This window comes from Equus caballus, chromosome 17 (assembly GCF_041296265.1).
Source record: "Equus caballus isolate H_3958 breed thoroughbred chromosome 17, TB-T2T, whole genome shotgun sequence".
NCBI lineage: Eukaryota > Metazoa > Chordata > Mammalia > Perissodactyla > Equidae > Equus > Equus caballus.
This window is the reverse complement of record NC_091700.1, coordinates 41,539,489-41,558,708: the sequence shown is the minus strand read 5'-3', so window position 1 is coordinate 41,558,708 and position 19,220 is coordinate 41,539,489. Positions and strand designations below refer to the sequence as shown.

At 48.7% G+C, this 19,220-nt stretch overlaps 1 protein-coding gene and 1 long non-coding RNA gene across 9 annotated transcripts in view; one reads left to right on the top strand and one right to left on the bottom strand.

The window, feature by feature from the left end:
- The window catches only part of LOC138918395 (uncharacterized), a 113,636-nt gene extending 105,306 nt beyond the window's left edge, over nt 1-8,330 (bottom strand). Inside the window, exon 1 of one of the 2 annotated variants that reach the window (XR_011427753.1) lies at nt 7,993-8,330. This is a non-coding gene — a long non-coding RNA (uncharacterized lncRNA). The remainder of the gene's footprint in view (nt 1-7,992) is intronic. The other variant, XR_011427750.1, reaches the window with a different exon arrangement.
- LOC102150380 (uncharacterized) overlaps nt 1-19,220 on the top strand; it is a 77,500-nt gene that overhangs the window by 33,555 nt on the left and 24,725 nt on the right. For 5 of the 7 annotated variants that reach the window (XR_011427743.1, XM_070239698.1, XM_005601200.4 and 2 more), the window contains one exon: nt 1,640-1,702. Coding sequence is in view for 4 of the 7 variants with exons in the window: in XM_070239698.1 (XP_070095799.1) it covers nt 1,640-1,702 (63 nt within the window). In the remaining 3 variants the exon portion in view is untranslated. Of the gene's footprint in view, nt 1-1,639; nt 1,703-4,550; nt 4,741-15,655; nt 15,801-19,220 lie in introns of those variants that run through there. The other 2 variants (XR_011427744.1, XR_011427745.1) reach the window with 2 other exon arrangements.

The window sequence follows — 19,220 nt, the reverse complement described above, 5'->3', positions numbered from 1 at the left end:
TTAGAATATTGTGAATCAAGGCATGTTGTGACCACTGGATTTTAAAATACAGATCAAGACCAAATGACCAAAGGAATTAGGGTTACAAAACAGAATAAACCTTAAAACACTGACTTTGTAAAAATAATGATATAACCAATAAATATACATTTTTCATAGCAGAGTCTTTGGGCATTTCTAAATTTGAAACACACTGATAAAATAAGTCTCCAAACTCTTAATGTTTTGAACTTCGGATATTCGGAAATAAGATCTCTTGTGGCAGACAAACATTTTTCTAAAAGTTCATCAATTCCTTCAGCTTATCTTACTACTACCAAATTCAAATAATTTTAAATGTAATACTTTCTTATTTAAAAGTAGTATACTTGTTCTAATCTTAAATAAGATTATCTTATGTGTATAAATGCATATATACCTACCATGATGTTCATTTAATATTAATGGTAAAATCTGAGATCTGAGGAGATATAAAAATTTTCCTGTAACTTTATATTGTTTGAATTATTTATAAATGAACATGTATTGTTTTTATGAAACCAATAAAAACACTATCCTTAAAATACTATTATACATGACAATGTGAATATACTTACTACTACTGAACTGTACATTTTTAAATGATTAAGATGGTAAGGTTCATGTTATGTGTTTTTTACCACAATTAAAAATACAAGAAATATAAAATACAGTTATAAAACTTACAAAATAGATACAGCCATTACAGCCATTACATTTGACTCTACCAAATTTTCCTCAAATCAACTTTTCCACCAAAGGCTACACCTCAAATTATACCCTTCGCATAATAAATTCTCCGTACTTGCCTACACCTTATCTACTTTAATTTTAGAAAGCAGAGATTATTCACTGGCAGACACTGTTACAAGTAGGCAAAATGAAAAGGTACTTATAAAAAGTAAGTAATATGTTGTGTTACTTTATTAAATACCCTGGTGTTGTAAAAAATGTAAATGTATGTCATTTTTTACATATTTGAGAGGAAACCTTTTAATTTTAACGATTTTTTTCTGACTGTTAAAATAATATGTGCTTGAGGCTGGCCCTGTGGCAGAGTGGTTAAGTTCGCGTGCCCCGCTTTGGCGGTCCAGGGTTCACATCCTGGGCGAGGACATGGCACTGCTCATCAGGCCATGTGGAGGCGGTGTCCCACATGCCACAACCAGAAGGACCACAACTAAAATATACAACTGTGTACTGGGAGGATTTGGGGAGAAAAAAGCAGGAAAAAAAAAAAGATAAAAAAAGAAAAAATAAATAAAATAATATGTGCTCATTTTAGAAAATATGAAAAATAAGGTAAAAATTACCATAATCACATAACAGACTTCAGTATATTTTTCCCTACCCTTTTTCTATACATATAAATAAATGTATTTTTAAATAAATGAGGAGAAATAGTTTTATAAACTAAAAATTTAAGTGTACATTAAATTAAATATTAGTATTTCTCTGTGGCATTAAATATTTTTATTAGTTCCATAATATTCCATTAGATTATTGCACCATGGTTTATTTAACCACTCCTTTATTATTGAATATTCAGATTGGTTCCTCTGTATAGATGCTGTGATGAATATATATCAATCTTTGACTTCATATTTGATTATTTCTTTAGGATTGGTTCCTGGAAGTGGAACTACTGTATCAAAGATTTGGATGTTTTTAAGACCCCAGAAAGGTAATATAATAGATGAGATTATAAATTTCATTGCATTCTTAGCAACACTAGCTATTAACACTTATTTTCAATCTTTGTCAATCTGATGGGGAGATTCTTTCTGTAATTTAATTTGATAAAGTTGCATTTTTGCTGATATACTCATATTAATAACTTTACTACCTCAAGGACTTATAATTCTTTGTCTTCTCCATGATGCTTAACATAGAGCCTTGCCAACATGTTGAAGAATATATCTTTTTTATTGACTTTGGCAATATTTCTTTAAAAATAAGTTATTTTTTGAATACATAGAAAGGTGAAGAAAAATAACATAAAGGATCCAAATTATTTTACTTAATAAAATGTATGACTGTATTTAGTTCTTCATGTAGTAGTAGACACAGCATTACTACTATCAGCTAGCAATATATTTTTTGTCGAATCTCTTTATTGAAATCATATTGAATTTATGGCTTACTGTACCATTTTCACTACAGCACTTTCCAAAATGCTTAGTTTATAAGCTTCAGAAAAACATTCACTAGATAACTACTTTGAAATAATTTCCTCAACCCTGCCTTCATTCAGAATGCCTAGAAACAGACTGGCCCACTTCCAGTTTTCTTTCATGTTATCCTTACTATGAAGTCATTCTATAGATAGGGTAATAAGTATTCTGGCATAACAGAAAAATAGCATCTGTAAAACTATATGGCACAGTTTGGCTGGGGTTGTTCCTTGAGAACTGCATTACGTAATTTAAAAGTGTTTACTTAAGCTCCTTTGGGCTGCCTCCATGGTAGCTATGAAGTCACAGAGAATTAGGAACAGTTTGGGCCCTGATAACAAAGTCTGTCAGTTTAACGTGAACACTGTGTCAGTTTTTTTAAAATCATTGCTATATAAGAAACTTCAAAAACAAAGATATACTTAAGTCATTTTATTTTTTTTAAAAAGCATGCTACTTCAAAAATCATTAAGAAATACACACAAAAAAATAGAGTTCATAAGTGTACATTTGCTCATTATCTAGATGTACTTATTTTAAAATCTGTATTCTATAGTATGAATTCACAGTGTGATTTTGACTCAGTATAACTGTGAACAATTATGCAAAAATTATCAAAACTGTAGAGGTATTAGACAGCCTTTAGGGGAGTATGTTATTAAAATGGCCTAAGCACTATTTCTAAGTCATAGAGGAAGTCTTTCTAAGAGAACATCAAAGATGTATAAATTATAATAATATCAGCTTTAGGAGAATTTAAAAATATACTAGGTTATAAGAAAATATTACTTAATCTTGATTACTCAGAGAAAGGTGGTATTTTCAGTTCCTTAAAAAAATGATTCTTGAGCCCCTTTACCAACCAAATAATGTGTACTAAAAACTATGTGTACTGGTTTTAAAGAAAAATAATGCAATGTGCATTGTAAAAATGGGAGAAGAGTCATTTAGATTCTGTATTGTAATAATAAGTGTATATATCACCTTCAAGGAAACATGCAAATTCTTATAAAATCCCTAAAATCTCAACCATCCCTTTAGAATTACTGAGTGTTATGAATAAACAAACCCAAGTAAAGATCCTGACATCTAAAAACATATAGCCCTTTTTTAGAAATATCATTTTAATTATGTACAATTTATTCTAAAATTACTTGTTGGAATAATCTTCATAGCATTTTGCTTTTTAACTCTGAGAAGTAAGGACATGTCATTGATGGCTTTGCCACTGATCTAGTGAGGTCCAAAGTCAGGGACAATTCAAAGAGGAAACAGAAAAAACTTTTAGGGCCTGATCATGGCCCTGGAGGTATAGCCACTGTGGGGATCCTGCCTAGCTTGGGAGAGAGAGGTGTCTGTGTACAGGAGGCCTGAGCTGGAGGGGAGGGAAGGGTCATGAGGGAGAAGAAGAGGGTAATCCCGATTATAAGACAAACTGCCTACTCAGATTGGCTCAGGATTCGCTTTGCTGTAACAATGAAACATTTGGGTTTTTATATTGCGTTCTAATATAAAAAAGAGGATATTTATTTGGTTTCTTATGTTTAATATACAGCATATTGTTTATAAATCTATTTATCTGAAGTTAATGTGTGATGGTTTTAAACATTGCAAATTCTCTGACACTCCTCCCATTAAAAGGGAGAGTCTAACTCCCCTCTCTAGAATATGTATGGTGTCAGTGATTTGCCTCTAACATATAGAATGTGAGGGATAAGATGCTACATGACTTCTAAGATTAGGTCATAAAAGGTGATACAGCTTCCCTGGCTCTGGGTCTTAGGACTGTTTGAGCCCAACAAGCCTGTTGTGAGGAAGCTGAGACCACAAGAAGCAGGCAGGTGTAGGTGTCTGGGCTGTTAGCCCCAGTTGAGGTCCCAGCCGTCAGTCAGTACCAATGGCTAGACACGCAAGTGAACAAGTCTTCAGATGATGCAAGCCTCCAGCCTTCGAGCTGCCCCAGCTGACGCCAAGTGGATTAGAAATGAGCTGTCCCTGCAGAGCCCTACCCAAATTGCATATTCATGAGTAAAGTAACACTGTTGTTGTTTTAAACCACTAAGTGCTGGGGTAGTGTGCTCTGTACTGAGTACAGTCCTAGCTTAGGATGGCTGTAACAAGTAGGAGGAGGAAGCAAAGGAAAACCCTTTTCCTCAAGCTTTCCTTGTTTCCTTAGCCAGACTGAGATTCTAGCAGCTCCTAGTACTAAAGATTAAGTGGGGTTTTGAAGTGCTAGAGGGACAAAAACACCATCTTGGGGACCCAGTCTATCCGGACTCCTTTTCCTTAAAGGCTTAGTGGCTGAGCAGAGAAAAGAGAAAGCTTGATTCCCTCCATTTCTCTTCTCTTTTCCCGTAGGTATCCCTGGTTTCAAAAAAGAGGGGAAAGCAAGATTTAATCCTCTCCTGCCCTCATCTCCCTTCTGAATTTGAATTTTTGGAAAGGTGCTTTCTTTGCCACTGAAGGAGTACACAGCCTCTTCAATCTTATAAAGGGACCAAACCAGCAACATGCTTTCATTCCTTATAAAGGAAGCAGGATTTACTAATCTAAGTTATATACGCTAGGGACACCACTCTGTCTTTACTCACTCACTACTGTCCTTCAAAGCCTCCTCTTGCTCCTCCTCTTCCCCTAAAGATGGGCGTTTCCCAGGGTTCTGGTTCTCAGACCTCTGCTCACTTGATACACTTTGTGGTCCATCTGATCCATTCGGCACCTACATTTTAAGGACTCTCAAGAGCCAGACCTTACTTCCAACCTTCCTGGGATAGTTCCCTGATACCTCAAATTCTAGAGGGACAAAACGGAGTTCCTCCTCCTGGACCTGAGGCCCACTCCTCCTACCAGTTCACACCCTAGACCAGAAATCTGGCAATCCCTTGCTCTTGCCCCTGCCCTACACTGCCAGTCAATTTCCCATTCCACTCACTCGTTTTAAATTACTTTTCTTGAATCCCTCTTCCCTCTATCACCACTGCCACTAGGTACACAGCAGTGGTCCTCATCCATCCTTATTTAGATCACAGACTGTCTTATATTCCGTCTTCCAGTCTCCTGGACCCAACCAGTGTCATCTTTTCAAAGACATGTAACCTTTCTACACTTGAGCTTGCTTTTCCATTTAAAAAAACCTTTTCGTGATTCTCCATTTCCTATAGGTTTTAATCCTGAGGCCCAATAGTCATTTACTCACAAAGCAGAGTAAACCCCGAGAAATTGTCTGCAAAATTTTAGTATAGATCTAGAGGTGCATTTTTCTGAAGAGAGACCACATTGCTTTCCATAGATTCTCAAAAGGGTATGTGTCCCCAAAAAGGCTAAAACTTGTAGGTCTCACGCTAAAGTCCAAACTCTTCAGCATGGAATATAAAGCCCTGGATAACCTGGCCATCCATCCAGCTTCCTTTCTCAACCCCCTCTTCACTCCCCCCCCCCCCCACCCATCCTTTGCTGGCTGTAGTTCTTCACCACAGGCCTTTGCACATGCTGCCATGCTTGCTCAGCTTGAGATGCCCCTTCCTCTCTGCTTAGTTGACCTGGCTTTAGCCATCAAGGAAACTACCTTCTTTGTTTCAAGAAACACCTGAGGTCGTGCTACCTACAGAAGGCTGTGCAGGCTAGGCAAGGTGTTAACTCTTGCCTCCCTGAAGCCAGCCTAGCAATTGCTTTCTCTTAGCTTCTACCTGCCGGATTTACAAACTTGGGCGGGGCGGGGCGGGGCGGGGGGGGGGGGGGGGGCGGGATAGGGAGAGAAGAGAAAACCACAAAGTAATGCCAGTAAAACAAACACTGACTGAAAATTGTTTGTGCAGCACTTACACACTGTAGAAGAACCTCGGGCTGAATATACAGTACATTTTTGTAGTGTTTTCTTGGGAGGGAGAAACTGGGCGGTGAACACGTCATTTATAGTTGCCAGCAGATTTTTTGATGAGAAATACCACACACCTTCCTGTTACAGAATATTGTATAGAAATTTCCAATACCGTCTGGTTTTCCTTTATTTTATGCCTAGCCACCACATAGTTTAATGTATTTTTACAAATACTGTAATAACGCAGTTCTGATATTCTGCGATTTACTAGGAGGACTGCTGGGTCATTTATCTGAATTATTGCTCCTGGTTCACGCCACCACCACTCAAAAAAAAGGCAGTCTACCATCATGATGTATCTCTAAAATTCTCCATCTACCCTGGAAGATGACCAACTTTTTGAGATAAACCGTGTTCTGACTAGTCTTTTGGTGAGACCTCCTATGCCTTACAGCACAGGCTCTAAAAGTCGAAAGTCTCCTCTTTCAGAAAAGTTGTCTTTTGTTGCCTCGTAAGGGAGCTCTTCCAATTTCTTGGGCGGACGGATCTGAGCAAAGTGTATTTCCCTGCTAGTAAAGCACCAACTTATAAATAGCGCTCACCGCGCTGAGTCACCAAAACCCGGAGTCTCCCCAAATAGCTTATAACGACTGCTGGAAGCGCGTCCCCCGGAGCGGTGACGGACTCCAGCCACACACCTGCGGGGTTGGAGTGTAGGCTCGCGCCGCTGAGCGGGTCCCCAACCAGCCGGCGCCCCGGGAATGCGGGCAAGGCCTCCGATTGCCAGCCAAGAATCAGAGCGTCGGACCTCGCGCGCGCGGACGGCGCTCTTGGGATGCGGCCCGACTCGGCAGCGACTGCTCCGGGACCGCCCCGCCCCCTCCGGAGCTGGGAGCCGCGGGGGGCCGGCACCAGCCTCCGCCCTGCGCCGCCCGCTCACACAATGGGGCGCGGCGGGAGGGGGTGATAGCGGCTGCCTCTCCGGTCCCAGGCCAGGGACTCCGGGCAGCTGGGGATGCAGCCAGGGTCTAGGGCCGTAAGGAAAACCCTCGTCTATCCTCCGCTCACTCCCACACTTCGAAATGGCTGCAGCCACCGGTACTGGGGGCTGGGGGAGGGAGCGGAAGCGCCACCCCCTGCAGTCAGGGGATGGTGACGTCACCCAGACTGTCAGCCTGTAGCGGGGGCGTCTGCCCGTCACGTGACCCCAGCCCCCTCCTCCTCCTCGCTGAATTCCGCGCGCGCGCTCCCTCCCCCAACCCCGACTCCCACCTCTCCCCCGCCTCCTCTCCCCAACTTTCGCCCTCCCCGCTCCAGCACGGCTGTCAACAGCGCCAGCTCCGCCCCCTCCCCCGCGCCCTGTGTAACGGCCACGGCGGCGCAGCGGGCGCTCGCGCTCAGCTCCCGGGCTCCTGGAGGAGAGCGTGCCCCCTGTCCCCAGCCTGCCCCCCAATTCCCGGCGCGCTGGGTGTGTGGGCACAGGAGCCAGGGTGCGCGGCGGCGTGCGGCGACAGCGCTTCTCTGCTCAGTCCTCCCACGGCAGCCGCAAGACGAGGCGGAGACGCCAGTTCCGAGCTTGGAGGAGGCGAGGCGCGCTCGGCCGCCTCCCAGCCCTGGCGCGTCTCCACCGGGGGTCGGCCCCGGGCAGGAGCAGCAGACGGGAGCCCGCCCTCAACCCCCGCCCAGGGCCCGCGCCTCCGCGGCGCTCCCGCCTCCGCTCTCCCTGCCGCCTGGGCGGCGCGCGCTAGTCCTGCCTGGCTTCGTCTCCGGCCGCGGCGCGGGCACCGGCTGTGCGACGAGGGGCCAGGCGCGGACCGCCTCCTTGAGCCCCCTCGGCCACCCCGCGGTAGACTGCTGGGGTTGCAGATTTGGTGGCTGTCACTGCTGCGCCTCGTTCTATTTTTCCTTCAATTCCTTTCTAAAAGTAGAGGCTTGGGGGAGGGAAAAGAAAACCCGGTGTAAAAAGGGGCGGTACGGACTGACCTGTCATCGGCGGAGGAAGACCCCCGGTGGGGATGAGCGCTCCAACCCGCGCAGGGACTGGAGCCTTGGGTTCGCGCGGCGCGGCGGCAGCTGTGCCTCAGCCAGGTGTCCCCCTCGGCGGGGCCCGCGCTGTCGCGCCCGCCCCCTCCCCTGGCGCTGCGCTCCCCGCCCCATCGCCAGGGACCAGGGAACCCCCCAGCTCGATTTTTTGTGCAGTTTCAGCAAAGCTCCGAGGAAGTTGGTCCTTTTGTTCCACTATTTATAGATTGCGTCAACATTGCGAAAAGGAGAAGGCGGAGCGGTGGCCCCTCCTCCTCCCCCTCCCTCCGCCGGCTCCTGGGAGAGAAAAGCCCCAGCACACGACCTAAGTACACAGCGCGCCAGCCGCCCGCCCGCCCCCGGCCTCCTGCTCGCCGCTTCCCCCTCCTCCCAGCCCGGGCCAGAGCGCTGCCAACCCCATCACGTGCCCGCCCGGGAAAACCAGCTCCCCGGGGCTCCGCGCCGCCTGCCAGGCTCCGTGGCGGCGGCGGCTGCCTCGCTCAGCTGTGCGCCCAGCTCGTGGGCTCCGGCTGCGGCCCAGGCGTCGCGCACAGCGTGGGCACCCACGCCCTAGCAGCCCGGCGGGGACCCCTGGGTCTGTTGCTCGTGGGTGTGCTCGCCAGCGTCCCGCGCTTCCGCCCTCCTCCCCCCTTCGGCGTCGGGAGCGCCACCGCCCTGGTGGTGGAGTGTGTCTGCGTTCAGGCCTCGCTTAGGAGCTAGGAGTCTGACTTGTCCCTAGGGCGGCCGCTCCCCCGGCGTTAGCAGGCCACTTGTCCCTGGCCCCGGCACTATTGAGTGGGGGCGGGGGCCCGAAGGATGCGGGGGTGGCTCGCAGCCGCTCGCAGACTGGCGGGCAGAACGCGGGAAGCGCGGCGCGGCGGTTCCAAGAAGCGCGGAGACGCTTTCCCTCCTCCGCAGGTGCAACGAGGCGTTGCGCGAGCTCACTTACTGCTTCCCGGACAGCTGGGGACCAAGGAGTTTGCGGACTTAAGCCACAGTGCGGGGAATATAGTTTTTGAGGAGTTACTGGATGTTAGATCTGTGAGAAAAAATATTCGAACTTTTCTTCAAAACCTGATGACGAGATGATAGGCCCCGCCATACCCCCAAAATGAAACTGAGCTCCCTGCCGGCCTAAAAGCTTCTGTTTCTGAGCTCGATGTAAACAAGGAGGGCGGTAAATACGAAAGGAAGGCCTGATAACAAAACCAAGTGCAAGTAGCTAGTGTGAGTGTAATTTACCTTAGCAGCTTCTAGTCCTTTCCCTAAGTGATTTATTTAGATCGCAGTTTAACTTTGAGAGTTGGAATAAAATAATTTAGCACATCAGATCACGGTGGAGGAAAGCCCGGGCTAAGCTGGGACGAGTGCAGGAAACGCGTCGGACTTTTCCGGGCAGCTGGACAGGGTGGTAAACAGTCTGGAAGGGTTACGTTATTTTCTAAGGAGTTTGGAGAGACAGTTCCGTGCGCTCACCCTCGTTCGGGCTCAAGTGCAGGCCAGGGTTGGGGGGCGGGACTCTGCACCGGCCCGCGCCCCCAGAGCCGCTCGTCTTGGCCCTGCACTGGGCTCGTCCAAACCCAGGAACGCTTTCGCATGGGCCACACGGGGCAGCAATAAGTTTGCCTCTATTTGAGGACCCGGTCCATGTTTGGGCCTTTTTTTTTTTTTTTTTTTTTTTTTAGGGGGAGTCCTTAGGACATGGGCTCGTCAATTTAGTAACATGTGCTTCTCTCGCCATGAAGAGGGAGGCGACATGAAGTAAAGCGAACCTATGCAGTGGTTGCTGGGGTTCCAAAGCATGGAGCTGAGTGGACGCGCAGCATATTGGACGGCGCGGTGGTCCCCTCACACCTGATGGTGCTCAGAGTATGGTGCCGGAGCCGGCTCTTACTCTCTCGGCTCTCGCGCCTTCTCTTTTTCCCTCTAATTTAGTGAAATGCCACGGCCGCCCATCTTCCCGCCTTTCTACCCTGCCTTGTCATCTGTATTTGAAAGAGACAGCCCGCCTAAGAAGGCGAATTCGTTTCCGCGCCAATTTTGTTGCATCAATATCTACAAACCACGTTTCTTTGCATGAAGAAAACAAGCCAGGGCCTCCAGGCACTTACCACCGCTGCAAAGAACAGAGGTGCCCAGGCCTCAGCCTTAGCCTTCCTCCACCCCCCGCCCCGCTTCAGGTCGAACCACGGTGTCCCTGTCACTTTTTCAGGACACGCGTTCTCTCCTGCCCCCCACTTTGTTCTTCCGCAGTCTTCCCAGCTGCAGAGAGGAGGGAGCGAAAGCAAAACGAAAGCACCCGGGGCGCATCAGTCGCAGCGGCTTCCCTGAGCGCGGCCGTGGGAGGCCAAGGTCTGGGGTCCAGAGGCGAGAGTGGGCCCCAGAGCTGCGCAAATACCGGGTGGGGGTGGTGCCCTAAGGGCGCCCGGGAGCTGCCAGGAGCCCCGTCGCTCCTACTCCCCCTGGGAAAAGCGAACGCGTCTGAAAATATACGATGCCCAAGGGAAAGTTTGCCCTAGGTCTTGAGTTGAAATTCGAGACTCATTGGGACCGTGCGGAGGGACGCAGAGGCAAAGGAGTGTGGCGCGAGGGCGTGCATTGGTCCCCGGCGCCTGATCCCCCGGAGAGGCCCGGGCGATCGGCAGCGCGGCGAGGACGCGCAGTGGCCGCCAAGGACTAGAGGCCCACGGAATTGTTGCTCCACCGAGGTTGGATAAGCACCCCGCCTCCCCGCAAAAACCAGAATTCAACGCGGTATAAAGACTTCAGGAAACTTTGGTGATATCCTTCGCGTCTGCCCTCCTCCCGTGCGGTAGTCACTGCGGGGACAAAGGCGGCCTGCGCAGATTTGGATGAGGCGCGGCCCTTGTAGGCGGCCTTACCGGCCGCAGACTTTTTCAGTTAAGGGACGGCATGAGAATATCGTCACAAGGTGGAGATAACCCCTCACAACCGCCCCTCAGAGTTGGCCGCCAGTCCGAATCTGGTCAGCTAAAACGCATTCTCGGTCCCCCACCCTCCCCCGCAGCGAGCCATCACTGGGAGACTGGCCTGCGAGCTGCTCGCTCTGTCACTCCAGAACGTTTGTGTAGCCAAACACCCGAAAAGCCCCATCCTATCCTAGTAAACAATTAACTTTATTCTATTTAATGGCACCTTTTTGTAGCCATTATCTGTGGGTCTTGGCAAGTGTTAAAAAAAATCATTTGATCCTAAATGAGTCGCATGTGGAAATACAGTTTTCTGTGCAAGTAGTTGGATTGTCCTTTCTCTCACTGGCACCTAATGCACCGCAGCCTACAGCTGTTACACCTCTAGCTGTTCAGAGGCGCCGCTTTCGCACCGCGCCCTTTCTCTCTAAAAAGGGAGATTTGGACTGTGTCCTTGTTTGTCTTGTTTACATTCTGCATCGCTGGTTATTCATTTCACCAACATGACTCAAAAATGACTATCATTTTAAAAGATGCAAAATTGAGTTCGCTTAGGCGAACCTGGGGAAGGCAGTCTTGGTTTCTTGCTAACGTTTTGCCGGTAATAGGCGGTAGTCAATCCCAGACTAGCTTTGTTCGTTTTTTTATTCCCTCCCTCTTCACCACAACTGCAAATATCAGAAAGTTCTAACTGTAAAAAAGACGGCCCACTCCGCCCAAATTTCTTTATACAATGACGAGAGGATAGCCACAGGTAAAATAGACCCTTAGGCTATTCCTTTTGGAAAGAGCATTTTATTCTTTAAAGAATACTCAGCAAAAGCTGTTATTGACGCAACAGACTGCTAAAAATGCCTACTTTCACCATGCTCGCCCTTTGGTTTCATATGTGGCCACTGTTCTCACTTTCTTGCAAATTTTTTCCCTTGTAACTTATTTTTATGAAACAGAGGTTCCATTAGGTTATCTTGCTAAACTGGGCGTCTATAATTATGAAGTTGGTCTTTTCTCCTGCACCTCACTTAAACAAAAAGTATCCACATAGCTTTGAAGACTTAGTTGTCTTTATTTCGCAAGCTACTTTTTTTTTTTTTAATCTCCTCATTCGCAAATGATGCTTTGCCTGCGCTAGGTTCAGAGTTAGATGCTGAAATGTTACCCGCCCGGGCAGTCCCTTGAGCCATCGAAAGGCTGACCTTGCGCACGCCACTGGAACCCGGACCAGAAACCTCGATTTTGAGTCCAGTTTGGAAACAAATCTGTGCTTTTCGCGGTGAAATGGGAACTTGCCCAAGCGATGCATCTGGCTTTAGATTTTATGGGGAATATGATCTGGAGAAGGGAACGCCTGTTTCAGGCGCGGCAACATGCCCCGCGCGGATCCCCGGGGGCTCCTTCCTGCAAACAGCGCGCGGGGCCTCGACCCGCAGGGCCTCAGCCAACCTCCGGGCGCCCTGGTTTGGGTTAACCCCACTCAGCGCTCTCCCTTCCCGGCCTCGCCTGGGGTCGCTCTCCGCGGCTGACGAAGCTTTTAGACTAGAGGAGAAAGTTTGAGGCTGAAGATCAGATGTTCTTAAAGGGGCTGGGAAAAGGGAGAGGCTCTCCGCAGTTAGTGCTAAGAAATTCGGACACCCCGCGCTCACCGCGAGGCGAAGAAAACTGTCCTGGGGGAGCACAAGTGTTCCCGAGACTTTGCCAAAGTTTCGAGAGTCCGAGGTAGCGTGTCCCCTACCCCCGTCGACTAGCGGGTTATTTCATAACCCTCTCCAGGCTGCGTTAGGCGAGGACCCAGGCGGGGTGGGGGTGGGGCGGGGTGGGGAGGATGGACTTACTCTGTTTCCCGCCCCCTCCGCAGCGAAACCTGTAAGGGGTTAAAATGGCGCGGCCGGGTGGGCGTGGGGAGTGGTGCCAGAGTTCAGCTCCGACCTGCTGGAGAAGCGGGGTGGGGGTGTGGGATCCCGGAAAGGGCCAGGAAAGCGGGGACTAAGGGGAGGTATGAGGCGAGAGTTTCTGCTCTTGGGGGCTGCTTCCAAGGAAGATGCCGGCAGTAATGGGAATGGGACCCACAGCAGGGGAGCCAAGCAATAGTTAGCGCTTGTCCTGGCCTCCCTGGACAGGGTTATGTCAGGAGAGCGCCCTGGCACCGAGCTCTGGCCGGCGGAGCAGATACTCCCCCTCGGGCTCTCTCCGCCAGCGGAGCTGGGCGGGCGGTGCGCCGCGCCGAGCCCAGGGCGCTGAGGTCGGCAAGTCGCCTTTGGAGCGCGCGGCGGCGCTTCCCCAGGCTACGTGGAAAAAATCATCTAAAAGAGCACCCCCTCGGCACGCAGTGTTTTCGCCCTGGTAAGGCAGATAGAAAGAGACCCAGGGAACGAGGGAAGCTCCGTTTAGAACTTCCAGAGTCTCCAAGTTTGTCAAGCGACTGGGAAGCTTGATAGCTCCCCAAGAGCTGCGCCCATTTCCCCTTCCAGAACAAAACTAAAGGAGTGTTCCTCCAAAGGAAGGCTGCAGTTCAGGCCCCACGCGGAACCCGAGCAGCCCCCGCCTGCTGACCACGGACTTGCTTCTCCCAGGGCGGCGGAGAGCGTCCTTTCCGAGCAGCCCCTGGCGGGAAGCGCGCGCCTCTGGACGCGCTCAGCGCTGGGCCCCGCGGCAGCCCGGGCGTTACAGCAGGAAACGCTTCGTCCCGTTTTCGGTCTCCCAGTCAAAACATTTGGCTCAATCTCGAAATAACTTTTTTGATAGTCCGGAAAAGAAACACGACAAATAGACTCACCATCAGGCTTGAGTCAGAGAACATTTCCCCTGGACTATAGCGAGATTGGTTTTTTCATTAGTTGCAGGAACTGAATTTTTGATGATTTACCTGTCTGCTGGAGCTCCTGGATGTTTTCTTCCCTCCTTTCCCACTTCATCTGGTTGTCAATTCTTTTCTCATTTTTTTAAAGCTCTGGGTGCTCAATTCCATCGTATCCATTGTAACATATGCAGCCGCTAGTCTAACTGAACCTTTATCAATGGTCAATATAAGCCACAATGTTTGCATAGCTGTCACAAAACTGGTCATGTTTTCGGTTCCTTTGATCCATAGCGACGGGAAAGTTTTGCTTTGCATTTTCTTTTTTTTCACATCGCTTTCAGTGTTGGTGCTCTCCTCCCACTTACAAGTTCGCTCTCCTCCCAAACAGTTCAGGATTTCTTTATTTTTACAGGGACCTAAAGAGTTAGGAGAAATTAAGCGTGTGCTGACTCACCTTCAGTTTTTCTTTCCAGTCAAGATTAACACTAAACGATGTAAGCAGTTAAACAAAACAGACTTTAACATCATGAAACATGGATCTCTCCATTAACCTTGTCAATTATGTCACTTTGAAGAAGGAAGTAATAAAAACGAAATTCTTGCGAATAAAATAAAATTATGGAAGCTATCCATCTGAGGTCTGGATGCACGAGAAGGAGAGTGGAGGGTTCAGTCTTTTTAGGAAGAGCTCTTATTGATAAACAGTTATTAATATGAAAAAAATGTATAACGGTAGCCCTATCAGGGTGCCTGCACATAGTAGGTACTCAGTGAGTATTTAGTCTCCCTTTCTCCCTTCTCCCCATCCTTGGAAATTTTGGCAAGGAGATACAGACTTCCCAGTGGTTAAGGAAATCATGCTCAAACTTTGCTTCTGGTTCATGTAATCTCCACTCACTTGAAAAAAAAAAACTGACAAAATTTATCCAGGGAATTTTAATAGCTTATTAAAACTTAATGGAAATAGGTAGAAAAAATAAAAAGTATGGTGATTCCATACTTACAAATACAAAACACATTAAATTATTTTGAACTTTTCAGTGTCTATAATAGGTAACTATCACCATTTGATTTCGTTTACCAATTTCTACAGTAAAAACGAAAATTGTGGGCTCTTGCTCACTTCTCGCGTTTCTGCCAGAGCAGCCTTCACCCACAAACTGATCTGTCTCGAGCTCATATTTTTCACAGCGCAAAGTTTATCCACTTTTGAGAGTCGTGTTCATTTTTTCTTTTAAAAAATAAAATGAGAAAATAGAGCATGAGACTGTAACATTCACGGGTGGAAAAAAACCACCTGCGCACTGCCCCTGCTCTGCTTGCAGTGTCGCCGGAGAGGAGAGTCGCCGGGAGCGGCTTTGCGCATCCCGCCCAGTCACCTGGTCCGGGCGTATTTTCTTTGGGGCCCATTCGCTGGGAGTAAACAGTCACGTCGTAGTGAGTTTCCTGGCGACTTTGCACTGCTCTTTAAACAGAAGAGAATTTGCGCATGTTCGCCTCCACTTAAAAGTTTTCTTGCCTCAAATTGTTAGGTATTAAAAGTGTTCCTCGTAGCTTCTCTGCCCTTTCTCCTCCTAAATGACGAGGCCGGTCACGGCGGCTGACCTTAGCGCCTGCTGCGGGTCTCAGCCTCCTGGAGCAAGGCTGCCCAGCCAGCTAAGCGGGCACAGTGGCACCTCCTTAGCACGTGGCTCCCGCTAAGGGGAGCGCGTGGGCACAGGGCGAGCATCTCGCGCGCCAGGCGCACGTTCCACGCGCCGAGCGGCAGGAAAACTTGGGGCACCAATATCTTCGCTTTCGACAAGCGCCCCTGGGGAATCTGTGGAGAGACCAGGGGCGCGGTCCTGGCTTCGAGACCAGGACGTTACTCTTTTGAGATCTGTTTATCTCGTTCTAGAAAATACACCGTACGTGAACCCCTAGAAATATCTCCCGGCCCTCCACTCCAGTGGTCTGCAAGTCCCGGGTGCGATGGGGATCCTCCTGAGTCCCGCACAGTGTGCCAGCTCGCGCAGAGCCGAAGGCTGCGCGCCAATGTCGCAGTAAGTTCAGAGGCGCGGATCGGGGTCAAAATTGAGGAAAAAAAAAAAAATTCCAAGTCCGGCCCAGAGTTGCTGTCTGGGACTCAGCCCGGCGCCCCCTCAAGATCCTTCTCCGAGCGCGGGAGTCGTGGATTACTCTACTTCGCGCAGACTGGACGCGACGCCTGGAGGGCCGCAGAACTACTTGCACGCCTTGCGTGGGGTCCAGGCATCAGTGCGACTAGCGCATCGTGTTAGTTTGGTAAACTGAGACCTGAGGTGAGCCTTCATCCTGCACCGCACCCCCGGAGGCCCGGGAAGAACTCCAGGGTCCTTCCACTTGGATGTCCAGGGGTCAGGGCGGGCCGCGCCTCCCAGGACCCCACGTGTGCCGCCCGGGCCTCGCCCGAGGGCGCTGGGCAGCGGGGACGACGTCCGCCCGGAGCTGCGGCGCGCAGAGCGGCGGCCCAGGGAAGCCCACGCGAGCTCCCGCGCAGCAGCGGCGTCCGAGGCGCTTCCAGGCTCGGCCTGGAGCGAGGGGCGCGCAGGGGGAACCGCTTCTCGAGCTTCGTGACGCAGGCAAGTCTGGCGAGGAAGGACTAAGGGGCGGGGAAGGAACTCTGTTCTCCTCTGGACCGAGCGGGTCTCGCCGGTCTGGGGAAGCCTGGGGCGAGGGTCTCAGGAGCCTGAGAGCTCCGAGCGGCGAAGCTGGGCCTGGCCTCAGCTGGGCCCGGCCTGAGGGACCCTGCGTCTCTCCCAGCCAAGGCGGCGCGTTGGCCTCCGCCTTCTGGGTGCTGGACACAGTCTACCCACAGGTGGTCCAGATGGGGCCGGCCTCGCCCTCAGAGAGAGCCTCTGCAGATGGCCGGTGGCAGGGAAGCCCCAGGCACCCGCGGCCTAGACGGGGAGAATTCACAAGGGTATTTCCAGGCCCCAGCGACCTCTGGGCAGGGGTTAGCTCAGAGTCAGGCAGTCTTTGACCAAAAAAGAATTACACAAGGTTCCCACATCTGCAATCAGTGAACTCAGGGCTGATTGCTTTCTGAGGATCCTATAGGTATTTTCACCTGTAGAAGTGAGTTTGGGACTTCCTTCTTTCCCTCAAGTAAGCTGGTCACACAGACAATAGGTAGGTTACAGGCCTGGGAAGGATTCATCCTCTGTTCCTGTATGTGCCTCCTTCTTGGGACATTGAGTGTTCCCCACACTCCTGGACCTGCCAGGGGAGGTCCTGCACTGTGCCTGCGGGGTGGGCTCCCTTGCAGGCCTTGTCTGACGCGGGACTGAGAGACTGTCTGGCTGGCATGGGAGGGACTGCAGGGAGGCATGTAAAGGACCGGGAGACAGGACCTGAGCTGTGCGGAGGGCTGCGGGTGGTTAGCAGAGTTCTCTCCTTATGAAAAAGACGCCTGGGAAGTCTTGCTGCCTCGACTAACATGACAGGGTGGATATGCCCAGTCTAACGGTGGACAAGGCCGGAGCTCCTGGAGACCAAGCTAGGACTGGAAATCTGTATTTTCCTGGCTGAGTTTCTTGTATTTTAAGATTCTTTCCCATTTGTTTTCCATTTACTCTTTAGTCAAATATGTTTGAAAATCTTGCCAAAAGGAAGTCATTCAGTTAACAGATATTTATTGAGAGCCTACGATATGCCAGGCACAGGAATGGGATAGTGAACAAGACAGTTCCTGTCCTCACAGAGCTTACAATCCAATTTTCTCTCCAGAGACAAAGCCAGGCAATTAAAATAGGCCGTGAAAAGGGATACATGGGCATATCCATGGTGAAGTGAGCATGGCTGTTTAGGGCTGTTTACCAGAAGTTCTTCATCTCTGGAGCATGGAGGGAAGAGGACTGGGGTAGGGGGGAGTAGAGAGACAGCCTCAGGTGACTAGCCTGGACCCAGGACGGGAGGTTAAAGGGTGAGCAGTGCCTCCCAGGACCTTCATGGGGTGGCCCAGGAAACAAAGCTGAGGGGCTGTGGTGCTGCACTAGATCACATGCCCCTGAGGCTTCCCCACTGGTGTTAAGATTCGAAGGATTCATTTTTATTTTATTGAGAGAGCTGATATTTCTGTGCCAGGACCCACTGAAGCACGTATAGATAAATGAAACACATCCTTGTTCTGCCTAGATGGTTAATCTTTCAGGCCTTGAAAAGAAGAAAAATCCTAAAAACTAGTTGTAGGAGAACCCATCTAGCAGAAAATTTTGTGAAATCTTGCAGTTAGAAAATTGATATTTGAGATTAAACCCAAGATAGTGAAGAAGACACTGTCCTGTCCTCATGGAGTTTACAATCCAATGAAAGATTCAGAGAAATAAATACAAGATGTTCAAGGAATATAAGGGCAGCAGACAGGGCAGGCTTTAAATTCTCAGAAAGGCAAGTCATAGGGGTGGGGCATTTAGCTCAAGGTAGCTCAGGGAAGTCCCGCGGGGAAATCTGAGAGAACATTCACAGGAAAGAGAAAGCTTTTGTGGGTTGACACAGCCCTTGTCCTCTCTGGAAAAGTTGGAGCGTTCACATTCGCGAGTCTCAGGACTGCTATAACCTGGTAACTCTGCTCCAAAGAGACTAAAAAAAGGCCTTGCCACTAACTAGGCTTAAAAAAAGGTGTTAGTTTGATGTCACAATTATTAATTATGAAAATACCTAGACGTGGTACCTTTAATTGGAGCTGCTGAATCTCTTTGTAGCATTTTGGTAGGGGCAGGAGGGAACAATTTGTTGAGCGCCTGCTGTGTTTCATAGGTGCTTCAGGTGTATTGCCTTTTCTAATCCTCATAACAACTCCGTGAAGTAGATGTTTTTGTTTCCATTTTATAAACTAGGAAACTGAGGCTCAGTGAGTTTATGCAAGGTCACTTGGTGAGTGAGTGGCAGGGCTATTTGACTCCAAGTCAGTGTTCTCTTTACTCTTCTTGTGGAGTCTCTTCTCAACCCACAGAGTGATGATCCTGAAAAAGAAAATCATATTAAGAGAATTGACATTTGAGGACTTCAAACCCTTCAAATTGTATTTTAGGGTTGCTGATATAAAAATTAAGGAGATTACAATAAATAGAACACTAGGAATGTTTTATACAAATTGAATTCATTTTCAAATTTCAGAATAAAGAGATACTTATACGTTAGTTTTGTTTTATTATACAGAGAAACACGTGCATGTAGTCTTACATTTAAATGGAAATTTCCTTTTGAATTTTGGACAAAAACTAGACAATTGGTGGTAAACATTATGCAGTATATACAGAAACTGATATGTAATAATATACACCTGAAACTTACACAGTGTTATAAGCCAATATGACCTCAATAAAATAATTTTTTTAAAAATTGATTTTCTAATTTGTAATCTCTAGGTCACTTTCCCTGGGTTGTGACTGAATAGGGCTTGTCGTTAGGATGTAGAACATCTGGGGTTTCTGGTTGGGGGA